The sequence below is a fragment of the Orcinus orca genome, chromosome 12, assembly GCF_937001465.1.
Source record: "Orcinus orca chromosome 12, mOrcOrc1.1, whole genome shotgun sequence".
NCBI lineage: Eukaryota > Metazoa > Chordata > Mammalia > Artiodactyla > Delphinidae > Orcinus > Orcinus orca.
The window spans coordinates 6,904,735-6,931,910 of NC_064570.1; the positions used below are offsets into that span (position 1 = coordinate 6,904,735).

Below are 27,176 nucleotides of genomic sequence, written 5' to 3' on the forward strand. Positions count from 1 at the left end.
CTGTTTCGCCCTCACCCTCAGGCAAGCACCTCTAGGTTATCCCTGATGGGTCCAAACCCCTGCTTACCTGCCTTTCTAAAGCCATGACTACTGAGCGTGACCATTTGCTATCCAGATTGGGCAGGAGAGCACCAAGGGATGCCACAGCGGTGCCAACCGTATTCCTCCTCCCTCCATTCCATAGCTGCAGCCCTACCTTTTCCTAATGGTCACTTATCCCTGCCAGAAAGGTGACTCCTTTCCTTGCCTGCCAGTCTCTGGGTAAACACATAAGGTGACCAAATGGCAGCTGTAGCTTGAAGTTTCATAGAATTCTTGGTGTGTTCCCTGGTAGAAGCATCTTCCCTGTGGAAACCAGAGCCTCTGTATCTGCAAGGCTCCAAGTTGCCCAGGCAGAGCACAGATTCCCAGGTGGGTCACTGAGAGTAATAATAAGTGGGGCTTGCATTCCTACTCCCACCATCATATTCTACCTATTGGAGACATGGTATCGTACTGTGGCTTTTTATTTAGAGTGTAAATTTTATTTAGAATGTAAATCTAGCACCTCAGGGTGGGAGGGAGACACAAGAGGGAGGGGATATGGGGATATATGTATACATATAGCTGATTCACTTTGTTATACAGAAGAAACTAAGACACCATTGTAAAGCAATTATACTCCAATAATGTTAAAAAATAATAATAAAATTTTAAAAAATAAAAATAAAAGAATAGCACCTCATCTCCACTTACTGCTGGAGACGTAGGAGCTCTGGCTGCATCTTGAAAGGCAGGCCGATCACTAGGTCAGATCAGCAGCTTCTGGATGATAGGATATGTGACAGGACCAGTGTGCACTATGGTCATGTGCCCTCTGTGACACGCCCTTTGCTAGAAAGTGGGTTTCCTTAGTCCAGTGTGATGTTATACAAGATCCCAGAAGCCTTCAGATGGTGGTTCTGTCTGAGGCTCTGTTGTCAAGAAAGGCAAACCCATACCTAGAATAGGAGTCAGTTCCTGTCAAGATGGAATTTTTACCTCTCCCGGTAAAAATATAATCAACTTGACATCAGTAGGCAGATCGTCCTCCTTGAAGGATGTGCCGTACTGGGGACCTAATGTTGCCGGCACGTGGGACATTGGCAGTGGCAGTAGCTACCTCAGACTTGGCAAGTGAAAGCCGGAGCTATAGGATCCGAGCAGAGCTGCCATCTTGCCCCCGTGATTGCTCCATTCAGGAGCCCATTGACGAGCACTGGTGTGGCTGGCTGACGTCAACTGGCTGGACCATTCTACTTACTAGTTGAAGGCCCCTTTCTGTGGCAGATGCTCTCCTGTGGGCATTAATATGCTGTGTATTTCATGCCCGCTCTCACAGTTCTATCCACGTGCCCTTTATGCAGACCTCGTGCCTTTTATGCAGATCTCCTTGTCTTCTTCGTCCTCATCCTGGATGCGCCACCTTCCTCTCGTGAAGGATTGCAGCTGACGCTCCAGCTGCGTGGGGCTCAGGAGCACGCTGGGAGCTTTTTCCAAACAGCGCCGCTCAGGACTCTAGACATTGCCATTGTGATTCTCTTACTGGCTTGCAATGAACTCCACGCGACATCTTTTCCCACCACACACACCTTGAATACCATAGGGTCTGCCTATTTGTATGGCCCCAGAGACAGGACTGCTTGCACTGGAGCCAACCCAGGGCACAGCCCTTCGCAGCTCTGACACCACTCAAAGCTTCCAGGGCTCGTGTCCCACAGGGAATGGCCTCTTCTCTGGCAGCCAGCTGGCAAGTGTTCAACTCTGTCCCCTGCCGCATCGTATGGTCTGCGTCCTAGGACCACTCCTGGTACCAGCTGTCGTAGGTCACGTTCCCAGGGAAGCCGCCTCTGAGTCTGGCAGACAGGGGGTGTCTGCGGGCATGCTCTCAGGAATGACACCTTAGGAAGAGAGGGAAGCAGGACAGAGCGGAGGGAGAAGCTGAAGTGATGCCGTTACAACGGGAGATGAGGGGAGCTAGAGGCGGGGCCGCTCTTGAGAGTTGTCTCACCCTGCGTGCGGGGCTGGAGGCCGAACTTTAGCCCCCGTCCATCCATACGTCAGCTGGTCATTGGGTGTGCGTTGTCCCCACCTCCACAAGGAATGAGGCAGTGCTTTGACTTAGGGAAAGTCCTGTGTAGCATCTCAGCAGAGATGCAGCCAAAATTGCCCGCAGCTGGGGAAACGAGTACCCAAGGTGGGGCAGGGCTGCGGTGCAGCTAAGGATCACCAGCAGAGTCAAGACGAGAGACTCATCGGGGTGCTGACAAGGGCAGCGGGGATACAGAGGGGTGGTGGGTCTGAGGTAGGATCCAGACCTTGGCAATGAATTAGAGGACAGGATGAGAGCAGTAATGAGTTAATGTCAATGCTCAAATTTCCACCTTGGGTGAACTTGGGTGGGTAACAGTGCCATTCACTGGGAGAGGAAACACAGGGACAGAAGCAAGGTGCTCCGGGAGAGATGACGAGTTCACTCTGGACATCTCAGCAGAGGTGCTCGGCGGGTAAAGGAATAGATGCGTAGACCACCTCAGAGGGATGCCTTGGCTGATAAAGACACCGATTAATCATCTCCAATTGATCGCCCCTCACCCAGGACCCCTACCTCAACCTCCCCGGTTCTACCACCGGAGGCTGAGGGACGTGCCTGCCCTGGAGAAGGAGAGCAAAGCAGCGATGGCCCAGGAGGACCGGATTCCTGGGTGTGTTGGCTGACTCACTGCAGACTTATGTCCTGGCCATTTACTGCTGTTCACACAGGTGCAGCCCCAGAATCGGGAGACGAGGGGAATTTATTATCCCCAGAGGTCTAGGTCCACAGTTACTTGGGAGTGTAGCTCCTGAGTCGCCTGTTGGTTTAAGTAATGCATCTTTATCAGTGCACTTCGCTCAGATTCTTGACCCTGGATGTGTAGGGTGGCAGACGTGCAGACACGTGGTGACGGTGCTAGAGCCCAGGAAACGGGCGCATTGTCTGCCTGTCGTCCAATAGGAAGGAGGAGAACGGGTGCAGAAGACAACACCGGAGCTTCTGTAGTGCCTTCCCCAAGCACTTGGTCTGTTGGCCCTGGGGGAGCAGAAATGGCCCTGGGCTACTGCTCAGGACAGGCAATGATCTCCTCCACTTCCGGGCAAGTTTGTCAATTCTTACAGCGTTTTTCCTCACCTGCCACACTGGGCCAGCAAGGTCTACAAACAATGGAAAGAGAATGTATGTGAAGGATTTTATGCCTTGTGAAGTACTACAGAATGGTACAGCTTTGAGGTTTGGGTATCTTTAAGGCTGAATGCTAAAAATGTCAGGCACTAGAGAGAGAAAATGAAAGACAACATTGAAAAACAAACAGGCACACTTCAGCGTGTGGACACACACTCACACACATACACAACACATTCACACACATTCACATACTCACACTCACACTCACATAGACACTCTCACACACTCAAAAACACATTCACACACAGTCACACAAACAGACTCACATACACACTCTCACACACTCACTTACACACACTCACACTCACTCATTCACACATCAAACTCTTACCACGCAGACCCAGGGCTCCGTCTCTCCGACAGCCCCTCCTGTCCTCCAGCAGTTGTTCTCTTCTCCTCTGGGGCCATCGGTGGAGAGAGAGAAACTGGGCTGCCCGCAGCGCTGCCTGGGGCTTCAGCCTCTCTCCCTCGGGGGTTTCTAGACGCCTCCCCAGCCCCAGGAGTTCCACCCAGCCTGGTGTCCACACTGAAGGACACGATCTCTCCCCGGTCCCAGCCGGAGCTCAGCCCTCCTCGCAGACACCAGGCCAGAGTCCCCGCCTCGGCTGCCTCCCCGCGTGGGGAGCTCACGTGGAGCTGCCCCAAGCCCTCTGGATCCACGCGGGTTGAGGAGTCCTGGCCGGCTCGCTAGAGGAGGCCTGAAAGCACAGCCCTCACCTGAACCCGCTTGTCCAGACCCTGCGCCCCAGACTCAGGAGCAGCTGTTGGAACAATGCCATCACGTGGAAAGTATTTTTACAGAAACTTGTTACCACACACATATACCCACACACACACACCACACAATATATTCAACACACATATATAGCATACACACACATATGTGGTATATCTGCATGTGTATACGCAACACAGACCACACACCCATGCCCCATACACACCCCACCCCACATAAACACCACACACACACACAACACATACGTACATCACACACCAAACACACACACCTCACATACACACTCACCATACGCATCACAGATACCCACTCACCACAGACGCACACACACCGGAGACTGTTTCATCTCCCCCCGAAGGAGACATGCCCTGGAGATTCCCTGCATTTCCTCCTCGAGCAGGAAGAGGGGAAATACCTGCAGAGCTCCTCTCAGCCACCAGATGGCGCTAAATCCTTAGGGGAAATCATATATTTTTTAAGAAATGGTGGCCACAACTGAAGTGACCTGGGGAAAAAGGAGTGTTCACTGCTTTCAGTTGACAGCAGGGGCAGGAGAATCAAGACAGGCGCAGCATCTCTGAATGAAGTACAGACTTGAAAAACTAAGAGCTGGATCCTGCCTTCAATGAATCCTTTATTCACTGATTGATTTGAAATGGGGGGGGGAATATATGTATTTATATATTGCCATCCGCAGGACAGGAGGGCTTGTAGACCAATTGTGGGGAAAATAATTCATCTGCTCTCCCTGATCACCTCTTATCAAATGAAGCAGTTGCCGAACACATGCGTGAAGGGTCAGCACATTTTAATTTATTGCTGTTGCTTTCCCAGTTTACCTTTAATTTCTTTCAGCCAGAACTCAGTGTACATCTCTTATATGATCATCCCTATCCTATGAGGAATCCGTGGTCAGGCAGGACGGTTTTGAAGTCAGACTGATCTGGTGTTGAAAATGAGTCTCGGCCGTGACTAGCTGTAATGGTTGATTTTTGTGTGTCAGCTTGGTTAAGCTATGTTGCACGGTTTTTTTTGTCAAACACTAGTCTCCGTGCTGCTGGGATGGTATTCTGTAGATGTGGTCAACACCTACCATCAGTTAGCTGACTTTAAGTAAAGGAGATGACCTGTGATGTAGGTGGGCCTCACCTAATCACCTGAAGGCCTTAAGAGCAAAGACTGAGATTTCCCAGATGAGAAGGAATTCAGCCTCCTGGCTGTAACATAGACACTCCACCTGTGTCTCCAGCCTGCCCTACAGATTTTGAACTTGCCAGTTCCCACGATCCCATGAGCCAATTCCTTAAAGTAAATCCACATCTTTTATACATACATATATATCCTACTGGTTCTGTCTCTCTAGAGAACCCTAACTGATACATGAACTGTGGTCATCATTAAGTGAATTATGTAACCTCTCCAAGCCTTGCTTTCCTCATCTGTAATATGATGTTGTAAATTCAAAAGGATTTAATGAACAATGCATGCATTACGCCTAGCGTGGAGCCTGACAAATCACAGTGTGCAGTACACAAGGTGGTTCTTTCCTCATCCATCCTCATTCCAGCACACACACACCACACGATTACATCAGGCTGCAGAGATTCGACGTCCACATTCAAGACAACGTGTGCTCTAGCACACACACACAATCCCTTGTATCTGTGTTGACTGCACTGTATGCAGATGTTCTGCTACTTCTCACAAGGTAGTCCACAGACCAGCTGCTTGGGCATCACCTAGGAACATGTCAAGACCTACTGATCCAGAAACTGGGAGGAGGCTGTTGGCGAGCTCGGGGGCGGGGTGGGGTGGGGGTGGGGGTGGGAGAGATCTACAGCAATTTGTGTTTGAACAAGGCCTCCAGGTGGTACTAATGCAAGCCACAGGCTAAGAACCACTGTTCTGCTAACTTGTAAGCGCCACAAGGCAGGTTTTTTTCGTTGGTTGTTTGTTGATCATCTCTTTTGTTTGCATAGCCCTAGTACCTAGAACAGTGCCTGGCACATCACAGGCGTCCAGCACATATTTGCTGAATGAAGGGATTTCTGTGCCAGCTCTAGCAAAGAATAACAGTCAGCTTTGTACCAGAGTATCTACACTTTACACAAAGGACAAGCTTGTTCTCTGCTCTGGCTTCCTCTGTGCATTAGTGATGCTTCCACATTCAGAATCCTTTCTACATTGATAATTTTAGTCATTACCGACCTGAGCAAGCCATGAACTAGCGATCTCCATCATCCAGGATACAACTTAGCTTATCTTCCTCGCTCAAGTGCAGTTTTTCCCATTTGTCAATGTGTGATAATAGCTGAACACAAAGAACTTTAAAATTCCCATTAAATGATACCTATTAATAATCTATTTTTAACATCTTTATTGGAGTATAATTGCTTTACAATGGTGTGTTAGTTTCTGCTTTGTAACAAAGTGAATCAGTTATACATATACATATGTTCCCATATCTCTTCCCTCTTGCATCTCCCTCCCTCCCACCCTCCCTATCCCACCCCCTAGGTGGTCACAAAGCACCGAGCTGATCTCCCTGTGCTATGCGGCTGCTTCCCACTAGCTATCTATTTTACGTTTGGTAGTGTATATATGTCCTATTAATAATCTTAATATTTATGTTGTCCCATTTCCCCATCAAGCTTAAAATATGCTAATAGACGTTATTTATTTACTTTCCTTCCTCTCTGCGAAGCAGTCGAGGTCCCGTGGGGCAGGACTATATAAGGTCTAAGTGGCGATCCAAGTGGTGCTTGGTACCACCCATTGCACTAAGAACAGAAATCACCACTGTTAATGCCATCATCAAGTATATTCTTCCAAACTGAATTTGAGAGCGTGGCCCGGGAAGTTGGGAACTTAGTGCAGAGAGTGCAGCCCCGGCCAGACGCTCCGTTACATCCTAGCACTTAAGTGATTTCTTTCTAAATACACATAGAGATAAAGATATACAGAGTAGTTATTTCTGGTATATGTTTATTATATAAATTAATACTATATAAATACATATACTCCCCCGAAAAGAGAGAGTAATAATAGTTTCAAGAATCTTCGGGCCTGAAAGGGGAATGCGGTGGTCCGACTCACCAGCAGGGGGCGCGCTGCTCACAAGCAGGGGTCTTGGACCAGAACACCTGACCGTGCTGTGACTCTGGGGAAGTTGGGACCCGCTACTTTCTGTGGAGGTGGGAGTTTTCAGTAAGGATGTGGCAAGTGAGTGCTGTCTGGGCATGCAATTTTGATGATAAAGGTGAACATTTCAAAGTCGACATTCACCTGAAAGCATTCACAATCTGAATTAAGCCAGCTGTTTTCAGGGATTCATGGCAATCTGATCCTTTTTGGAAAATAGATTTAAAGTGACTTTTAGAATTAGGATATACTTGTCTGATTATTGACTAAACAGATGTCACAAATAAGTTTCCTAAAGCAGGAAAGATGACATGAATGCGAACAGTCTCTCAAGTTGTTCTAACTTGCATACGTATTAACAGGGTCTCCTAGGCACAAATCTTAAAGCCTCTGTGGGGGCGCTTTGCTTTGGTTTACCTGTGTTTTTTAAAGGAGACGTCAGCAGTCTTTTCAGTTTATACAAACTCCTACAATCTGATAGTCTCATCTCTATAAATGCAAGGTGAGGGCAATTATGACAAGATAATGGTTATGATCATAGAAAAGACGAACTCGGCATTCACGGGGCACAAGGCTATTTGCTAAGCGCTTGTATTCTTGACTCGCGACCACCCTTGTGAGGTGTGGACTGTATTCGTCACACATGCAGATGAGAAGGGGCTGAGGCTCGGTGTCTGTCCACGGTTACCCAGCAAGTAAAGAAGGATGCTGGCATTTAAACCCAGGCACTGATGACTCCAAAGCCCTGCTCTGAACCACTTCCCATGACACGGACACCTCTAAGTGTTCACTTAACAATGATCACCTTATAAACAAAACCCATGGTCCCTTCTTGAGCCACAGACTGTCTGTCATGCCAATACTTGACCTCGCTGAGGCAATTTTGAAGGTATATAGGAGACTGTAGGAAATTGCTATTTTTAGCCATCAACTACGTAAGAAGAGAGACTTGTCCCATTCCACCCACACCGCATCCCGCCCCCTCCCCCGCAATCGCACTCACACACGTTCCTCCTCAAGAAGGGTGAACAGAAAGCAGGCACAAAGGTCTGTGCAATTAACCTAAGTGTCACACTGCCCTATATGAGCCACAGTTAATCACAGGTAGGACGATAATGCTGAGTGACAACCACCTTCACCTCCTGGCAGCACAATGACAACCCACTGCTTCACAGCTTGATGACTAAAGGCGTAAGAGAGGGTGAGTTTATCCAACTAAACATGCTTTCCAGGCCCAAGTGAGATGGCTCCCAAGCCTCCCTGCACCCCACAAGCCCCCAGGGCGTTTTTAAGGATTCACATTTCTGGACCCCATTCCAGACCTACCGAATCCAAATCTCCAGGTGTGAGCACAGGCAAAGGTGTGCGTGTGTTTCCTAAATCCCTAGGTGACCCTGTAGCAGTGGGCATCCAGCCTCTGTTCGCTATCGTTCCAGAAGGATTTGAATATCAGTATCAAGGATACTCATAAAAGATGCTAAGCAGAGATCTCAGCAGAAGAGACTTGATGACAACCCTTTTCCCCAGGGATTGAAAGTCGAAGGTCTAACACAGTCATCTGGGCACATGAGGATGATCCAGAGCTGTGTTTCTTTGTTCCCCACGTCAGTTAGGCCAGCAGCAGTAGAGGTGGGTCTCTGGCTGTCCTTCCACATGGATCCAAGTGGGAGACGCGGAAGAAACAAGAATAATGTTGATGCGGGCAGAGGCCTCCTGAGAGGTTTTGGGCGCTCTCCATGGCTCTGTTCTACCAAGGAGGAAGGAAGCCCACAGTGTTAGGGGCAGTGGGACTATCAGAGATGAAAAGGACAGAGAAAAGGCATTGGCTTTGGCAACTGTGGCCTCACTCGTGTCCTTTCTTAGAATAGTTTCAGCAGGTCAGGCAGAAGTGAGATCCAGCCACACAGCAGTGGGTCAAAGAGTGGTGGAGAGTGAGGGCGTTGGCTGGGCGCAGAGGAAGCAGAGATTTCCCGCCCCTCGGCCTCAGGGTGTGGAACCACTCTGTGACAGTGCCATGGCCTTCAACCCTTAGTCCTCTCTGTAACATGTGACGTCATCGTGAAAGAAACTGTAGCAGCAAAAGCACAGGGTCTGAAGTCAGAGCCCAGGGGTTATACACTGAACCTGCTGCTGAGTCTCTGTGGCCGCAGGCAAGTTCTGTTGCTTCTTGAAACTGAGGTTTCTTCCTCTGAAATAGTTGACAGCAGCCCTACCTATTAGGAGGCTACAATCGCTAAATTAAATGATCTACTCCAAGCTCCTGACAGAGAGCACAGCCTCCTAATATAATAGACATGGTCACTGTTACTTCTTTTTTTTTAAATTAATTTATTTATCGGAGTAGCATTGCTTTTCCCTGTTGTGTTAGCTGCTGCTGTACGATGAAGTGAATCAGCTGTATGTGTACTTATGTCCCCTCCCTCTGCAGCTGCTCACTGCAAACCTATTACAGCTTTGTAGCCGTCACGGCACGATTCTTAGACACAGCTCTGTGTTCTTCATGGAATCAATGGGAAAACCAGCCAGAGGACAAGAGAGCTGGTTCCATGAGCATGTGAGGAACGGGATGCCATGCCATTTAATTTATTGATTTACTTTTAAAAAAATTAAACTACAGTTGATTTACAATATTGTGTTAGTTTCAGGTGTACAGCAAAGTGATTCGGTTATACATATACATACATATACATTTATGTGTGTGCATATCTATAGATTCTTTTGCAGATTCTTTTCCATTATAGGTATTATAAGATATTGAATATCGTTCCCTGTGCTATACAGTAAATCCTCGTTGTTTATCTGTCTATATATAGTAGGTGTATCTGTTCATCCCAAACTCCTAATTTATCCCTCTCCCCCTACCCCACCCTTTCCCCTTTGGTAACCATAAGTTTATTTTCTATGTCTGTGAGTCTAATTTTTTCATAAATAAATTTATTTGTATTACTAAACATATTTATTTTGTACTCTGCATCTGATCATTCCAATCTCCACAACCTTTGCTGGTCAAGTTCTGCAGTTTTGCATTTCTGCCACTTTCACTCATGGTAGCTTGTTTTCGCCTGTATTTGGTGACTTTTTTATTGTGATCCCAGACTTCTTGGAATTTTATTTGTGTGATTTTTTTTTTCTTTTTGAGGTTTGTCTTTTTAAAGTGCATTACTCTACAGAAAATATTTTTGCTTCAGCCAGGTTCTTGGGTATACTGCCAATCCAGGAGTATTTCAAATTAACTTTTTGGCGTGAGTCCATTTTTAACCTAATCAAGTGGTATGAATTCTTTTCACAAACGCTGTGCATAAGGCTTAGTGGTTGGGAATTCTTAGAGGAACTTTGTCTCTCCGACCTGCTCCACCATAGGACGAAGGCTGAGACCAGCACATAAGTTTTTTTCATCAATTCTTTATCAATTCTCTCTTCTGGGAGAATTTTTCCACCTTCCACCCTGCTCTGGCCCAGGTCCCATCTCTGCTTGTAAAGACCAGGCCTTGGGCAGCCTGGGACTAGGAAAATAGCCCCATAGCAAACACCAGATTCCTCCCTCCCTGTACCAGTAAGATTTTCTCTTTCTTATCCTGACCTTCAGGGATTTTCCTGACTTTTCCATCAGATAAACCGTTAAGCAAAAACATTTCTTGCATATTTCATCCAGCATTTTTAGGTATATAGACCTCGGAGAAATTGCACTTAGCATGCAGTGCGCCATATTGCTGAAAAGTGGCATCTTCAAATTAGTCTTTGATAAGTAACATTATATATTTCTCTGATCTGTATGCCTCCAGTAAGCAATTTTAAACCACTGCTACAGAATTACAAGCTCCTGAACCTTAAAAAGAGAAGCTGGGGACATAGGATCGGGAAGGGTATTTGCTATGTTCACTTGGGGTTAGGACCACACGTGATCTGAGCTGATTGGAAGACGCGTACTTGAGACACAAAGCTACTTACTAAATCTTGTGTCGGTTCTCATTCATCACAGCTTTATCACTGGGCTCTGGGCCATGAGTGGTCTTTACATTGTCCCAGAGCCAAAGGAAGTTTTCCGTGACCTGTGGTTGCTTCTTAGTGTTAAACTGATTCTGCTTTGTTCTAACAAAGTATTTACAAATCACATGACGTCCTCTGAGTTACAAAGGAAGTTTCCTTTGTGAACGGGAGAGCTGATTAACAGAAAGAAATTGGTTTCACCTCAATGACCACCATCAGGGATGCACCCCACATGCCCTTGCTGGTTCACGGGGTCCTGTTCCAGACGATTGTCAGGCTGCTGCCTTCATGGGATGTGTCATTTGTTCACTGACTCAGCTAAAATGTACCGAGTGCCTGCTAGGTACCATGCACTGTGCCAGACACTGGAGAGAAGAGGACACAAACGTGATCTTGGCCTTGGATGGATTCACTTTCTATTGGAAATAACAGAAAAATAAATACTAATTACCATAAAAACCATTAAATGCTGCAAACGAGGTGTAAACACAGTTATTTACCTCCTAATACTTCATTCTTAAAGAGTGAAAACTTAAACATTTCAAAAATATTTAGAATCTAATGATGAAATGATAAAAATTGGATTCGTATCTGGGATGAAGGATCCACTCACCAGATTCCACATCTGATCTAGGTCCCTCTCTGCACTGTGGTATCTGAGGATGATTGCTCTACTTACTGACACAGTCGTTTCTTTTTGGCTGTGTTGGGTCTTCGTTGCTGCGCGCGGGCTTTCTCTAGTTGCAGCGAACGGGGGCTACTCTTCGTTGCGGTGCGTGTGCCCCTCGCTGCGGGGGCTTCTCTTGTTGAGGAGCACGGGCTCTAGGTGCGTGGGCTTCAGTAGTTGCAGCGCGTGGGCTCGGTAGTTGTGCCACCTGGGCTTAGTTGCTCTGCGGCATGTGGGATCTTCCCGGACCAGGGACTGAGCCCATGTCCCCTGCATTGGCAGGCGGATTCTCAACCACGGAAGCCCTGACACAGTCGTTTCTGAGCACAGCCATCCCAGCACCACTTGCTTTCACTCTCACCATCTAGAAAACCTGCTAAGAGACCATGGTGCTGGTGGAGACCCCGTGTGTGAGCATCTCTGGTTTGGGTTTCCATCCTTCAGGTTTTCCAGGTTTTTGATTTGATCGGCCCTGGTGCTGTTATACACGAGGGGAGCAGCCTGAAACCTGGCGCTTGGCGTTTTTACTACTCAGAGGCCTCCTTTGTAGAATAAGTTTGACAGCTGCCTGATTTCTCTAGGTTACTTTGATGGGCCACTGAAATGATGGAGATCAAAGTGTAAAAAACAATGTGTTACAACTTTGTAAAGTGTCATCAATGTTATTATTAGAGTAATATCAGAGTATTAGAGCATTTCATGTCATTTGATTTCTTCACTAATTTATATTTTAAGTCATTTTTAGTACTTTCTTAATCTAAAAATAGCTCTGGGAATGTTTTAAGAGTCATTACAAATTAATAAAATGCCCCGCACGTTCGTATTAATTTTAAAGCATAGAAGAAAATAATTTAATACCATAGAGGCCAAGAAGGAAGGGTTCTGTTTGGATTAACATTTTGAAATATACTTCTAGACCACAGAGTTCTTGTACTAAATCCCAAAATGTACCAATTCTTTTTCTGCATGTGTCATTCAACACTGAAGTAAGTGAAGAGATTGTAGTGTCTGAACAATTAGACAGGCACAGAATACCTTCGGCGGCTCCTTTGAAATCCCTCCTCCTTTTCGTGGTATATGAGTCAGGGGTGATTCGTTCCTCTGGCTTGAATAATGTTAGCAAACATTTCTGAGAGCTTGCTGTAGGTCTGGAGGTCATTCTGTTATCAGGTAATGTGTGTCAGATACTCGTCCTGAACCTTCAAAGAAATTAACCCACCTGATCCTTGATACCACAATGCACTAGGCATTTTGATTTCCATCTGAGATGGGAACTTTCAGAGAGTTAAGGAATGTTCCCAAAGCCACGCACCCAGGTGGAGCTGGGATTGGAACCCAGGCGGCTCTGGCTCCAGAGCCCAATCTCGACCTCTAGCTGTTCCCCATTCCTGCTGCCACTCCTCTGTCATATCAGCTTCACCTCCCTGTTCCTGCCCCGTCCTGTCTGTGACCACGTTCCTGTCCAGGTGCAGGAATGAAAGATAATAAGATGTTGAAGAAAGTTTAAAGCAAAGATTTTGGAGTCACACGGACTCTGCTGCCTATCAGCTGTGGGCAATTGTTTGACATGTCTAGTCCTCAATGTAAAATAAAAACTAGTACACTCACCTGATGAAGCGTCTAGCAAGAAGGTTTTAAGAGTATGTGTCACCTTGCCTGCATGTTAAGCACCCACTAGATGTTATGTGTTACAATTATTCAAGACCATAAAAAAGAGGAACTCAAACTGCAAAACTGCAGTCTTGTCTTAGCTCGTAGGCACAGGCCAGATGCTGAAACCATGTTGGTGCTTGGCCCTGCATGGCCGGAGCCGTCCGCCACTTGTCGAGTGAGTTTACTGTTGAGCTTCTTGCCTGAAGGCACTTCCGTCTTTAAGAACTTCCTGTGCAATGTTTCAAGGGACCCACGTTGGAGCCCACTGTGAAGATCTGACTTTCAGCTCCTTCTGTCTCATTCACCCAGGCCTACCAAGTTGATGAGAAGACGGCAGAGCGGGCTCGGTGGGAGCACGCCTCCAAAGAAACGATCAAGAAGACCTCTAAACCCTGTCCCCGTTGCCACGTGCCGGTGGAAAAACATGGTGAGTCTGGGCTGGGCACGAAGTGAGGGCGTCTCAGGGCGTCGGCTGCGTGGCTGGGACAGTCAGGGGCTCTACGAGGGCTTGCTAGCTGGGGAGATCAGCGCTGGGACTTTGGCGCCATCTGGCCAGAGTTTGAGTCTCAGCTCTCTCACGTCAAGCTTCTTAGCCTCCTAAGCTGCAAGTCCTCTTCTGTAAAATAGAGCTGATAACAGAAGCTGCCCCGCAGCAATAGAACCATATGACACGGTGGGTGGCAAATGCCTCCCGGTGCGTGACAGAGAAAGCACTCGAGAAACGCTGACTGCCCTTATTATCATTTATTATTAACACTACTGAACACTTTGCACCTGATTTTTAAAAACAAGTGCTAGGGAGACGTTCCAGTCCAGTGTTTCCCCCAGAGCGCCCTCCACACTACTCTGGTGTCTAGAGATACTCAGCGGGGAAAGGCAGTTACCACCACGTCACATACATCTGGCTCTCGCTTCCCACTGTATCCCCTCTTGGAGAATAACAGCAAGGAAAACAACTGACTTGTACTGAGCACTTACTGAATGCTGGTTCTAAGTCCCCTTCGAGTATCAGATCATTTAATCCTCACAGACACCACATAAGGAAGCTATTATTATCCCCATTCGTAACATACATTCAAGCCGTTCAGAATGCCTTTTGTAAAGAAATCTGTTTAACTTGGTGTAACCAGTTGGTTCGCAATTTTTTGGCCATGAAACTCTCTCTTTCACGTCAGTGATTCCTGTCCCTTTGAACACGGGACACACTCCGGGCTCTGGTTTCACCATCCCTGTGGCGGGAGAGTTAGTGCCTTATGTTGGGGTGACGCTTGGCTCCGTCATTAAACTAGCCTTTCCATGAGTGTGTCTCTGAATGGGACTTTTGCCTTCTACCAGCTTCTCTCTAAATTTCAAGCATGGGAGGGGATAACTTGGGGACACCTCTGGATGGATGAAACGACATTCACCGTAGTCAGGGGCTCCCAGGAGCCTACGTGTATCTGCTGCTTTGCACAGCTTTACGGGCTTAGAAACACCACCGTCCGTATTCAGATGGTTCTCCCTGGAGATAGTCTACACCCAGGGCAGCGTCTCCCTTCCCTTACACGTGTGGTCACGTCCATGCATCCTCACACCCTGGGAGCCACCACAGCTGTGGGGAGACCTGAGAGAGCTCCTGCCAGAAGGAGCCCCTCCCAGCTCCCGGCTCCTTGCCTCCTGCCAAGTGGCCCCATGTAACCACTGGAGGCCACTGAGAGGGAGACCAGCTGGGCTCTGGGAACATGACCATGCTCGTGGCTGTGGTTTTTCCTCCCCCCATTGACCTCCCCCTGCTCTGATGCCTGCTCTGTGTGATCATGTGGCCTGGGGGCCATCGCTGTGTAGCCCTCTGGGCTCTGTAGTGTTGCTGGAAGTCAAACTCTAGTCTATATTCAGAGCATTCCTCTGGCCTGCCCCCTTCCCAGGGGCCCTGCTACCTCGCGGGAGCCGGTGGGGCACCCATGCCATCCACCTTAAAGCCGTCCCAGCCCAGCACCCAGACTTCTTTCTAAATGTGAAACACGTCAGTACGTGCGCGGTAGGGTCAGCAGCGTTAGCTCGGCAGAGAAATAAACGAAGCACGGGTACTGTTTTTCCCACGTTCTCTTCACTGGGCCTTCACTAGCCGCCCTTATTATTACATATTATCAACACTATTAAACACTTTGCATCTGATAAAAAAAAAAAAGAAGATGGTAGGGAAACTTCCCGGTCCAATATTTCCCCAGAGTACTCTGATATCTAGAGATACTCACTGGTTTGTCGGGGCTGAGAGCTGGCCTGCTGTGCGTGAAACCCAGCCCTCGGCCCCAGGGTGGGCCCTGAGGCTCTCTTTCCTCAGAAGAGTACCCGATAGATAAATATTTGTTGAATTTAAAAGGAGCTAGGAAAGGAGATAGACACATAAATAGATAACCTTATAAAATATGACAGAGAAAACAAGCTAGTAAAGGAAGACCTTGTGGTTAAGAGACGGCTTCCTGGTGGAGATGATGCCTGAGCTGAGAATAAGGGTCAGGGTTACGAGCCAGGCAAGGACGTGGCAGAGGAGCCTTCCCGGCAGCCAGCAGGTGCAAAGGCAGGGAGGGTAGAGCATCAGTGCCGGCGTGTGCGAGAAGCCCAGCTGTTTGGAGTTCCTGGAAAAGGTTGAGGAGCATCTGCTGAAGCGGTGGGTGGCAGGAATGTAGGGCCCGGAATGACATGCAGGGCTTGGACCTGATTCTGTAAGACAGGGAACCGCTCCGGGCTGTGAGGCCAGAAAACGACGTGCTCAGGCCTGCCTTGAGTCAGACCACACCTGCAGCCCCAGAAGGTGGAATTGAAGGGGTCAGGTGATTCCTGACTCTAGACATGTTTCCTAATCTGGTTCTTTCTTTGAAATATTGTGATGTACTCTACATGGAAAGCTCTGATTTTTCACCTATAGATTTTTGGTTTTAGTGTCTACAGCTGATTTTAATTTTTAACAAAACGTGCGTTCACTTTACAATAACCAGGATAGCACGTTAAAGGTGGATCCCCATTGGACACGCAATTCTGTCTCTTGGAATTTTGATTCCTTGCCAAAGGTCCAGGTACATGTGTTCCAGAATATTCTCAGAATCATTAAATCATGAAAAATTGGAGCATATGCAGGTGTTCTTTAATGGGTAGAGGGACAGGCAATCTTTAAAAGAATGAGGCAGAGCTAAATATATTAAAAAACAAAAAAATGCACAGAATATATTGTTGAGGGAAAATGCTTCTTCACGATTCCGTGTAGCGTATGATCATGAAGGACTAAAGGGAAGGTTTATGTTTCTCAAATTTCTCAAAATTTTGTTTGAATCAATTCGAGATGAATGACCCGTACTGAGAAAGTGTCAGACAGTAACAACACATCTAGGAGTCTGGGATTAGGCAGGACTGGATTTCGTTTCAGGGAAACCTGATTCTCCCACTGGCTTAGAGGTCACACCTGTAGATTTTTAACCTATGAACTGAAAAGCTGAAACTTTCAGCTTATTAATGATAGCCTCTACTGTTTTAAAGGATATCACTACGACCAGAACAAACTTAGGCTCCATTAGCAAGAAAAGCTAGTCTCATTATCTAGCTCTGTACCTAAATTCATAGCCTGTTTTCTATTCAACTGAATCCCAGAAAAGTAGTTCTTCCTTCAGCAAAGCTGTCATGATAATGAGAATTATTTCCATTTTAAATGCAGGCTGAATTTGGCACTCCCTCCTACAACGCCCTTTAATCCCTGGAAGTTCTTCCTTTACTTCCACCTCAAACAGATGAGATTCAGGATTCATTTTCTCTGCAGTAAGCGTCTGTTGCCCGTTAAATTTGCCTTCAGGTCGTTCAAGAGCTTCTGATCGCTCATTAAATCTAAGGGCAGAGTGGCCAGGCCATGGTGTGTTGGCTGTGCACCGTTGGGGCTTTTCATGGTTTGAGCATCAGTCAGGAGACGGAATCCTCTAAGAGGGAAGCTAGACTTTCTCCATGCAAATATCCACACATGAGCACGGCGTGGTCAGCAGCTTCTTGCTCGAGTTTACGTTTAAGCCGGCAAGGTTTTTAGAATTGGAGTCCCTGACTCTTCTCCAAATTATGGGGTCTAGCATGTTCCTTCCATGTTACACACCAGGAAGAAAAGAAAGTTAACAACATGAGTATCCTCTCTCTTGCTATTTCCTTTCTTCTTATTCCACTGTGCCATTGTGAGTCTAGTTTCTATAATAAAATCTTACTTGTTAAAGCTAGTATTCCAGATCCGTTAAGATTTTGGTATAATAGGCAAACATTCTCAACCTTTCATTCAGTCTCACTTAATAGTCCGTTGAATTTGAATACATTGCTTAAGCATTCTTTATGATATTCCAGAGAAATTTAAGTGATTATACAGTATTACATTATTTATTATATTATTGACATCCTAAGTGCACAATGAAGAAATATGTGTTGAAAATTACACAATCCTGTAATTGTGTAATGCTAATTGGGAAATAGTAAGAGAAAAGTATCACACGTTTTTCCCTTTATTTTCCACATATTTGAATTTTTAAATGATCTTTAAAGCAAACCAAAAAGAAGTAGAAAACTATGGGATTTTAAATGCCCTTAAGTTGGTCTAAAACAAATGCCTTTAGTTACATAATCATAAATATTTCATATTAGTGCAAGCTCTCATGCCAAGCTTCTAATATAAAAATGAGACAGCACTGGGCTTCCTTGGTGGCGCAGTGGTCGAGAGTTCGCCTGCCGACGCAGGGGACGCGGGTTCGTGCCCCGGTCCGGGAAGATCCCACATACCGCGGAGCGGCTGGGCCCGTGAGCCGTGGCCGCTGAGCCTGCGCGTCCAGAGCCTGTGCTCCGCAACGGGAGAGGCCACAACAGTGAGAGGCCCACATACCACAAAAAAAAAAAAAAAAAAGACAGCACTGAAGCAATTCTTTGGAAAATTTGGCAAGAAAAAATGGCTTAACAAGACAACTGGTAAAATTGAACAATGGAGCACATTCAGTGCTACGTGGAATTCAAGGAAAGACATTGCTTCTGATGGGTGATCTGGGAAAGTCACTCACAAACAGTTCTCTACATATAACTTCATACAAATAACTTTCTCTTGACTTCGCGGCAGACTTGGTGTCTGATCCCCAGAAGCAAGTAGGGAAAGTATTTAACAAATGGGGGAGGTGGGGAATCCCAAAATAAGGGACTTTTCATCTCATACTGGAAAGGCCCTGTTCCATGAAAGAAAGAACATTGGAATCACACACATCTTGGTTAAACCTCCGGCTTCACACTTAAAAGCCTTGAGACCTTGAGAAAATTCTACAACCAGTTAACACCCTCATCTCACAAGGTGCTGCTGAGGAATAAATGACATAACAGATGTAGAGCACCTAGTATTATTCATTAGTTTCTCGCTATCCTCATCTTAAATAAAATTTTGAATAGCATGAAGGAAACTATTCACTATTAAATGCTTTTGGAACAGCTGTCCCAACTCCTGTCTTATGAATTTTTTCAAGCCAAGTAACACTGAAGAAATGATAAAAATTACTCATAGTATATATTGATGTTATTATGTATTAAATTGTTAAATATATTATTGTATACTTAAAATATTAAATTTACTGTATATTTAAATAAGGAATCGACCCCGTCTGTGAAACACAAAGCGTTTGTCTTTAAATCCCATCTTAAGAGAAGTCAGTAAACTCAGATTTACAAGTAAAATTTGCCCTTGATGGACGTGTCATGCTTCGATCTCACTCATTTCTTTTTTTTTTAAATTTTTATTGGAGTATAGTTGATTTACAGTGTTGTGTTAGTTTCAGGTGTACAGCAAAGTGAATCAGATATATATCTCCATTCCTTTTCAGATTTTTTTCCCATATAGGTTATTCTCTCATTTCTTAACGAATGTCAGAACTTTAGAACTTCCCAGTGGGCTTTCTGGTTTGTTTTCTCAGTTCAGATTCTGCTCTTGGCTTGCAATAATTCTGTTAGGCAGCATTTCTGGAACAGAAGGTTGGTGCGGGAGTGTTTCCCGGGTGCTTATTTGTGGCCTCTGTCTGCCCACAGGAGGGTGCATGCACATGAAGTGCCCGCAGCCCCAGTGCCAGCTCGAGTGGTGCTGGAACTGCGGCTTGGAGTGGAACCGCGCCTGCATGGGGGACCACTGGTTCGACGTGTAGCTGGAGCAGTGGCCACGCAGGCGCACTCAGCCGCCATCCCGCTGGGAAACATACAGAGTGTCCTAGTGTCATCTGCTACTTCTCCTTTCTCTAAACACACACACACACACACACACACACACACACGCACACACACTTCAAGTTCTTTCCAAAATCACAAAAACAGTTATAAGAGAAGCTCCCCGGATCCCGTTCATTGTGCCCCTGGGGAACAGCCAAGCGAATGGTGAGACCATCAGGACGTATCCGCAGGCCTCGGCAATACGCGGGCACCAGGGCACAGATGGCAGTGCAATTCGCCTTTTGTACGGGTTGTCATTCTTGAGTGAATTCAAGTCAGGCTGGAAAAATACACAGAGATTTCTCAGGTTCAATTACCTGCCTTTTACCTTCAGCAAACAATGGGAAGAAGCCTTTGGTGAGGTGGGAACTAGTTTTGAGGAACTATTGTCAGTGGCTCTCTCTAAGACTGACTGCAATGGATTCTGAGAACGACATTCACAGCTTAAAAAGAGATGCCCTTATTTAAATTTTCAGAAAGCATCTATTCCCAAAGAACACAGGCAATAGTCAAAACCATGTGTTTATCCCCAAGAATTCTATTTTTATGTATTGCATTAATGAAATATCAACTCTGCACGAATCAGCTTGTCAACTAACTGAGAAATTATGAAACTTAATCTGAACATTGAGTGTTCAAATGTATAGGGAAGAAATCAAAACTTAGTGTACTTTCACTTCATTTAATTATACGCAACGTTAGAAAGATATTGTTTTTCTGAAAATATTACACAATCGAGAATCTGATTTTAAACATTCATTTTGAGCTTGGAGAATAAGCTCATACATCTGGCTTCACTGTCAATGTAATGAATAAGGTGCCTCTAGAGGGGACACTTTTAGAAATGATTTCATAATGATTCTCAGTGTTAACAAACATGCAGGTTATTAAAGCAGAATCTGTAAAGAAGGAGCGTTTCCAGATCATCAAAATGAAATTTTATGCACTTTCTGTCCACCTGGACCATGTTAACTATATTTTTTTGTATCAGAATATTTTATTCTGGACCCCTTTCAGATCTGATTCAGATTAAAGTTGTCAAATCAGCAGAGTGCAAAGGGAAACTGCAACAACAACAAAAATGTGCCTAAAAGGATAAAGGGGGTCATTGGGGACGAATCGCGGTGATACGGAACCAAAATACATTATAAGTGTAATTAACATGGCTCGGGACAGCCCACTCGGGGCTCTGCCCCCGCCAACGGGTTATTCAGAGTTCTTTTCTCTAGGACGTAAACTCACACGAGAATACTTCCTCACGTTAACATGGCTTGAATTGGATTGGTGATCAAGTTTTCATCCTTTTTTTATTTTTGAGGCATTCACAATACATCAAAAAGAGCTGTGTTTACACTGAATGCAGCAACCCATCCTCCACAGCACAGCGTGTGATGGAAAAGTCAAACCACTGTCTTTGTTCTCGCCCGCCTTCTCAGGAAGATCGTGACCATCACTGAGGGTGTAAGGACTCTCACTAGAGCACAGGGTTTCTTTTGGATTTAGAGACCCTGGAAATTATGAAATCTGTAGCAGGCCTTGTCTTTGTAGACGTAGCACCAGAAATCCTTGCTGGAGGGAGAGAGGGAAGGACCCCAGCAGACTCCCCCAGGACATCTGTCCCTCTGTCCCTAACCATCCATCCAGGGACAGTCCCCCCTCTCCGTCTTCCTCAGAGGTCCTGCAGCTGGGAAATGATAGGGGGGAGGCAGCCTCGTCAGTGGGAACGGCCTCACATGGCTTCACTCTGTCGGAAAATCCAACCTCCCCAGCACGGCCCAGAGGCTGCCACCTCCTGTCAGGGAGCCTATGGATGGTACAGAGATAGCGGAGAGCCAGTCTCCCAAGTAAGAAAGAGGCAGGTCACCAGGCTGGAGCCCCACATCCCCATGGCTGGCATCAGGGCTCAGCCTGGAACGCACGCGGGGCCTGCCTGCGAGTTACCAACAGTCCCAGCAGGTAGCAGCTCCGTACACGGAGCCGGCAGGACAGTCAGGTGGTTCCCTCTGTAGGGGGGCACCCAGCATCTTATACCCGCCACAGCTTCGCGGTTTAATGACTCTGCTGTTACTGCCCCCTCCCGATCTGCATGGTTTGTTGGGTGCGCCGGGCAGACAAGGTTTGCTCCCACTCGTGCAGGCAGTAGACGTCCTAGGTCCCTGCTGCTTCTCTGGTGGTACCTCCTTTTTTTTTTCAGAATAGAATACTGATTCTTAAAACAAGTTAAAGAGCAAGCAGCCACTGTAAATGAGTGTGAATCACAAACCACTATAAATGAACATGTCTGAGCATTGAACGGTGCAACAAACTGTGAATCTAGCAAAAGAACAGAAATAAAGTCTTTGCAGAAGAATCTTTACTTTTCTCTGAACTGTGTAAAGAAATACTTGGCAACTATGTCTAAGGTTGTACTCAAATTGTCAATAAAAGTATCCAAAGAGTTTCTGAGTCCATCTTTGAAGACATGTTATCAATAAATGCTGAAGGCGTGGGAGGGAAGCCCAGGACGTGTCACTCGTGGCCCGAAAGGGTTACCTGGTGAGGCCATGGCCATCGTGTCTCTATCCTGAGCTCCAGATGAACTCCGGCTGTTTTAAAACTGGGTAGTTTCTCCAGTGCTATCAAAATTTAAAAGGGCTCTACAAGGGGGAGGTGGGGAGAGGAGGGAAGGTTTGGGAGTTTGGGGTCAGCAGATACAAACTAGTGTATACAGGATGGATAAACAACAAGGTCCTACTGTAGAGCACAGGGAACTATATTCAATATCCTGTGATAAACCATAATGGAAAAGAATATATATGTGTAACTGAGTCATTTTGCTGTACAGCAGAAATTAACACAACCATTGTAAATCAACTATATATTTCAATAACATTTTAAAAAATTTTTGACAGGCTTCTGAAAAGCAAACCATCACTTAAAAATCTAACAGTTACTTTCCTGCCTTCTCAGCAAACTTTTCTAATAACTGTTTAAAACAGAAGTTTGTGTTGGGAAAGACTGCGGGACTTTCTGCCATGTCACTGCAGAAACGTTGGGTGACTTTGCATTGCTCTCAGCGCGGGTGTGTTGACTCTGCGCTTCTTTGGCTCTGTGCATTGTTCACTTTACAAGGAGTCCGTGTCTCCGTGATGTGGATGGAACATTCTTGGTGAGCTCCTCTACATATCTGGGGCAAGCAGCACACCCCGAGGGCCCCTGGTGCCAAACATCACAGGAAATGCTCTGAGGAAACACCACGTTTCTAGAAACGAAGACAGAGAAAGCAGTTGAGTGAGCGACTCCACTGCCCCCCTGGGTGTGAACCCTGGGGACAGTAACAGCAGCCACCTCGTGGGGCTGGTATGAGGACTACATGGATTGATTCACATAAAGCCCTTAAGACAGTGCCTTGCACCCGGGAGACATTCAGGAAGTGTTCCTTATTATTAATAGATGAACTAGTCAGTGGAGACCCCCGAACAAACTAACGAAAAGCACAGAACGAATGCAAACTAATTGCAGGTGCCGGGAAGGTGTGTGTGTCCCTTCACGGGGTTAGTGATTTCGTGGAAGAGGCGGGTGACGGACTCGCGGTGGATTTCAGTGTGTTGGATCAGCTTCTCCACGGTCCCAGGAATTCTCCTACAAAGGCAAGTTGCCAGCTGTGTTTGAAAGGCTTGAAGGGACAAGATCCAGCTGTTATGCCGACTCTCCAGGGGGACAGTAAAGAGCTGACACTGTGAGTAGAGACGAGTAAGTGCAGGTGTGGCTACCGACTCAAAGGGAACAACCGGGAGCGGGGAAGCTAACATCACTGGCGCACGCGTCCCACCCGCCGTTACCCTCGCCAGGCCACTTCTGACACCACGGAGAGTATCTATGTCGGTTTTGAAAAGAAAACCCTATTTCAAAACAACACTGGGCCTGTCTTCAGATTACCCACTGTGAATAAACTGTCCAACCACAAATATTTCAGAACTTTCACTGCAGTTTGAATAATCATGCAAAACAAGGCAGGGAGTATTTTCTGGGAAGATCCGTTTGGCGCTCACGTTGGTGACACTGTCTCAGTGGGACCTCGGTGTTCCCTGATCTCACCCTCTGATACGTAGGCCGAGAGAATCAACTTTGTCACTGTGTCGAGAGGTGTCCAGACCCAAGAAGATGGACTCACACTAATCTAGCTCATAAGAGAATGAGGTATGGAAGCTACAGGGTCAATTTACAATTTATATTTGCAAGGAGAAGCACACCTCCTGATTTCTTCTGAGATTTTCCATCTGCCCGGAATCTTTTCTTTACAGCCCCATCTTCCCCCTTTGCCTGGCCACCCTTAGGTCTCCGTTTAATCCACTTCTCCAGGAACCCTTCTCCAGCCACCCTAGTCTGCATTAGGGTGCCTTCCTCTGTGTTCCCAAAGCTGCACTACTTCCTGAGTCATAGTTGTCTGGTGTTTTTTCCCCAACACCAACGAGGTCCTCCCGACACCACTGGGTATCCTACGAGTCAATTCCGTCTGATGCTACCTACCCAGAGTACGTGTCAGAATCCACAGGTTGAGGGCTCAGCCCCTCAAGACCACCCCCGACTCAGACACCAGTCACAGGTCCCAGGTTGCCACCTATACTTCTGACCGACGGGCTATAAATCGGGGGTTTCTATGACCCAACCCCTCAAGTTCAATATTACCCTGGAATGGCTCACAGAACTCAGGAAAGTGCTTTATTCACTGTTACCAGTTTGTTATAAAGAGTTCAGATTCAAGGACAGCCAATGAAGAGCTGCATGGGGCAGGCGTGGGATGGGGAGGGGTGTGCCGAGCGTCCATGCCCTCTGCGGGTGCCTCACCCTCCCCATACCTCAACGTGTTCGCCAGCTGGGAAGCTGTCTGAACGCAATTGCTTAGGGTTTTTTAATGGAATTTGCCTTAAGTAGACACGATTGGTTAGATCGTTGGCCATTAGTAATTCACCTAACCTCCTGCCCCTCCCCCTCTCCCTTCCTTCGATGTCAGGGCTTAGGGCTAAAATTTCCAACCCTCTAATTGTGCCTTGACTTTCCTGACAGGCAGCCCCCATCCTGAAGCTACCTAAGGTCCGACCACAGTCATCTCATTAGCATACACATCACTCCAGGGATTCCAAAGGTTTTAGGAACCATGGGCCAGGAATCAAATATTTATTTTTTATATTTATTCATATTTATTATAATTCATTCATATATATATTTCATAATAGCATTTAACGTGTGAAACTTTAATCACTTATTTACTTATCTCTACCCCCCAGGAGCAGATAAGGAGAACATAACTATAGTACTCGCCTTTGTATCCACAATACCTAGTGCCGGGCCTGCCACATTCCAGGCTCCATAACTAGGGAATTGCATTTTGGAGTTCTGAGCAAATCTACTTGAAAATCAAACCACAGTGAAAAGCTAACTTGTGGAGCCTAGACTCAGAGCTAAGCGACTCAGCTGTATGACCAGTGTCCCCTGGGCAGACGATCACTTTCCATTCCAAAGGCACATATGACGCAGGACGGAAATCCCTGGTCTCAGATCAGGTATCCTTAGCTGGGAGTCCCTGAGAATTGCACTCAAAGGGTTCTCCCCTTGAACCCTCCTCCCCTCCAGTGCCCGGGTGACCTCACCTGTACATTGGCTGTTCTTGAAAAACCTCTCCAACTGTACTAGCAAAGACAAACTCGGCAGTTTTTCCTTTCTATAGATAATTTGTCTTATCCATGATTCTTGGCTTCTTAATTCCAAACTCAGAGTGACTTCAATGGCATTTTTGTGAGATGCTATTAAGCATCAAATCTCCTCTCAGTATTTTTTCCCCTGGAAAGTGTTCCTTGTGTTTTTATTACAAAGTAATTATTTCACTATCACATTCCAGAAAGTAAAAAAGGCAAAAAGGAAAAATTAAAACCACCGTTTAGAAATAATTATCTCGCATCTTACTAATTTCTACTTAAAAACATAAGATGAGCATCTTCCCATGCCAATAGATTTCTAAAATGACAACTTGTCAGGACTTCATTATGATCAACTGTATGCTAATTAAGTTAATAAGTATTTCTTTGAAATTTCCCAGTTTAATTCAAAAGTGTTTTTCACGTAGTCATTAAACAGTTTGGGTATGAAAACTACTGAGCATCATGAAAAAATGTTTATAATGTAATGGGGAGTAAAAAGGAGCTTACCAAAATGGTACGTATGCTGTAATTGCAATTACTTTTTAAAAATTAAGTCTAAGAAAAAGTGATTGAAGAACCTATATTAAAATGCATTTTGCTATGGTGACAAAATTATACGTGAACTTTCACTTGTCTCTACTTTGCACGTTTCTTGGCAGTGTGAAAATATCACTTTATAATGAAAAACAGTTTTTAATCTCTCGTGACAGTTTAAGCTGCCCAGATTGAACGCAACCAAGAAATGAAGATTTTCCAATCAATAATTCAGTCCTTGCATTACCTGAACTTTACACAAATGATAACGAACCATTTAAAAACACTCTACTGCTTCTTTCAAAGGAGTTTTGCCAAATGGATTTGGACAGGGTGCAGTGGGAGAAAAATGAGTTGGGTGGAAGCTCTGGGAAGACGGGACTCAGTCTCCAGCCCCCCATGAATACGACCCTTCTGAGTTTCTCGTGAGCATCTTCTCTGCCTCTTGTGGGGATGACCAACCTTCCCACGGAGCCCAGCACTGAGGGGGCTGCTGCACATGGACTGGCAGTTCAGAAACTGAGGCCATCCTGGGCGAAGAACGATGAGTTGGGCTCCCTGCCGTGGGCCACACTTTGGGGAGTCTGGCCCCAGGAACGGGCCTCCAGCAGGCGCAGCAGCCTTGGCTGCTGTCGCCGCCTGACACCCCTACCCCCACCTGAAATTTCTCCTGAGCCTCCCTCAAGCCGGACCGACCGCTACTGATGCCTCCCAAGGAGTTTGTCCCACTAAGAAGAGGATGGGCTGATACCATAGGAAGCCCTTGACTCTCACCAGGGACCCATCACGTGGTATTTGAAAATCTTTGAATTCTGAAGTACCTCTCTGCAGTAGCAGCTGGCTTTATGTTCAGGGCCATTTGTCATGGAGACGTTCCAATTTCATGAGTTCACACGAGCTCTGTGCATCAGCCATGGTTGAGTCACCGCTGTCTCCAGCCTGCTTGCCTGAAATATAGTTGATGTACAACGTTGTGTTAGTTTCAGGTGTACAGGAAAGTGAATTAGTTATACACACACACACACACACACACACACACACACACACACACACATTCTTTTTCAGATTCTTTTCCACTGTAGGTTATTACAAAATACTGAGTTTAGTTCCCTGTGTTATATGGTAAGTCCTTGTTGTTTGTCTATTTTATATATAGTAGTGTGTAGCTATCAATCCCAAACGCCTAATTTATCCCCCCTGACCCCTTTGGTAAGTATAAGTTTGTTTTCTACGTCTTCAACAAACAATTACTGAGCACTGAATATGATGGGTGTCAGGGCTACAGAAATAAAGACAAATTTCCTCTGCTCA

General features: G+C 46.1%; 1 protein-coding gene across 16 annotated transcripts in view; it reads left to right on the forward strand.

Moving 5' to 3' along the window:
* The window catches only part of LOC101286051 (1-acyl-sn-glycerol-3-phosphate acyltransferase delta), a 1,414,616-nt gene that overhangs the window by 1,230,629 nt on the left and 156,811 nt on the right, over positions 1-27,176 (forward strand). For 15 of the 16 annotated variants that reach the window (XR_004476317.2, XR_004476316.2, XR_004476314.2 and 12 more), the window contains one exon: positions 13,735-13,852. Coding sequence is in view for 13 of the 16 variants with exons in the window: in XM_049695223.1 (XP_049551180.1) it covers positions 13,735-13,852 (118 nt within the window). In the remaining 3 variants the exon portion in view is untranslated. Of the gene's footprint in view, positions 1-13,734; positions 13,853-19,479; positions 22,091-27,176 lie in introns of those variants that run through there. The other variant, XM_012536387.3, reaches the window with a different exon arrangement.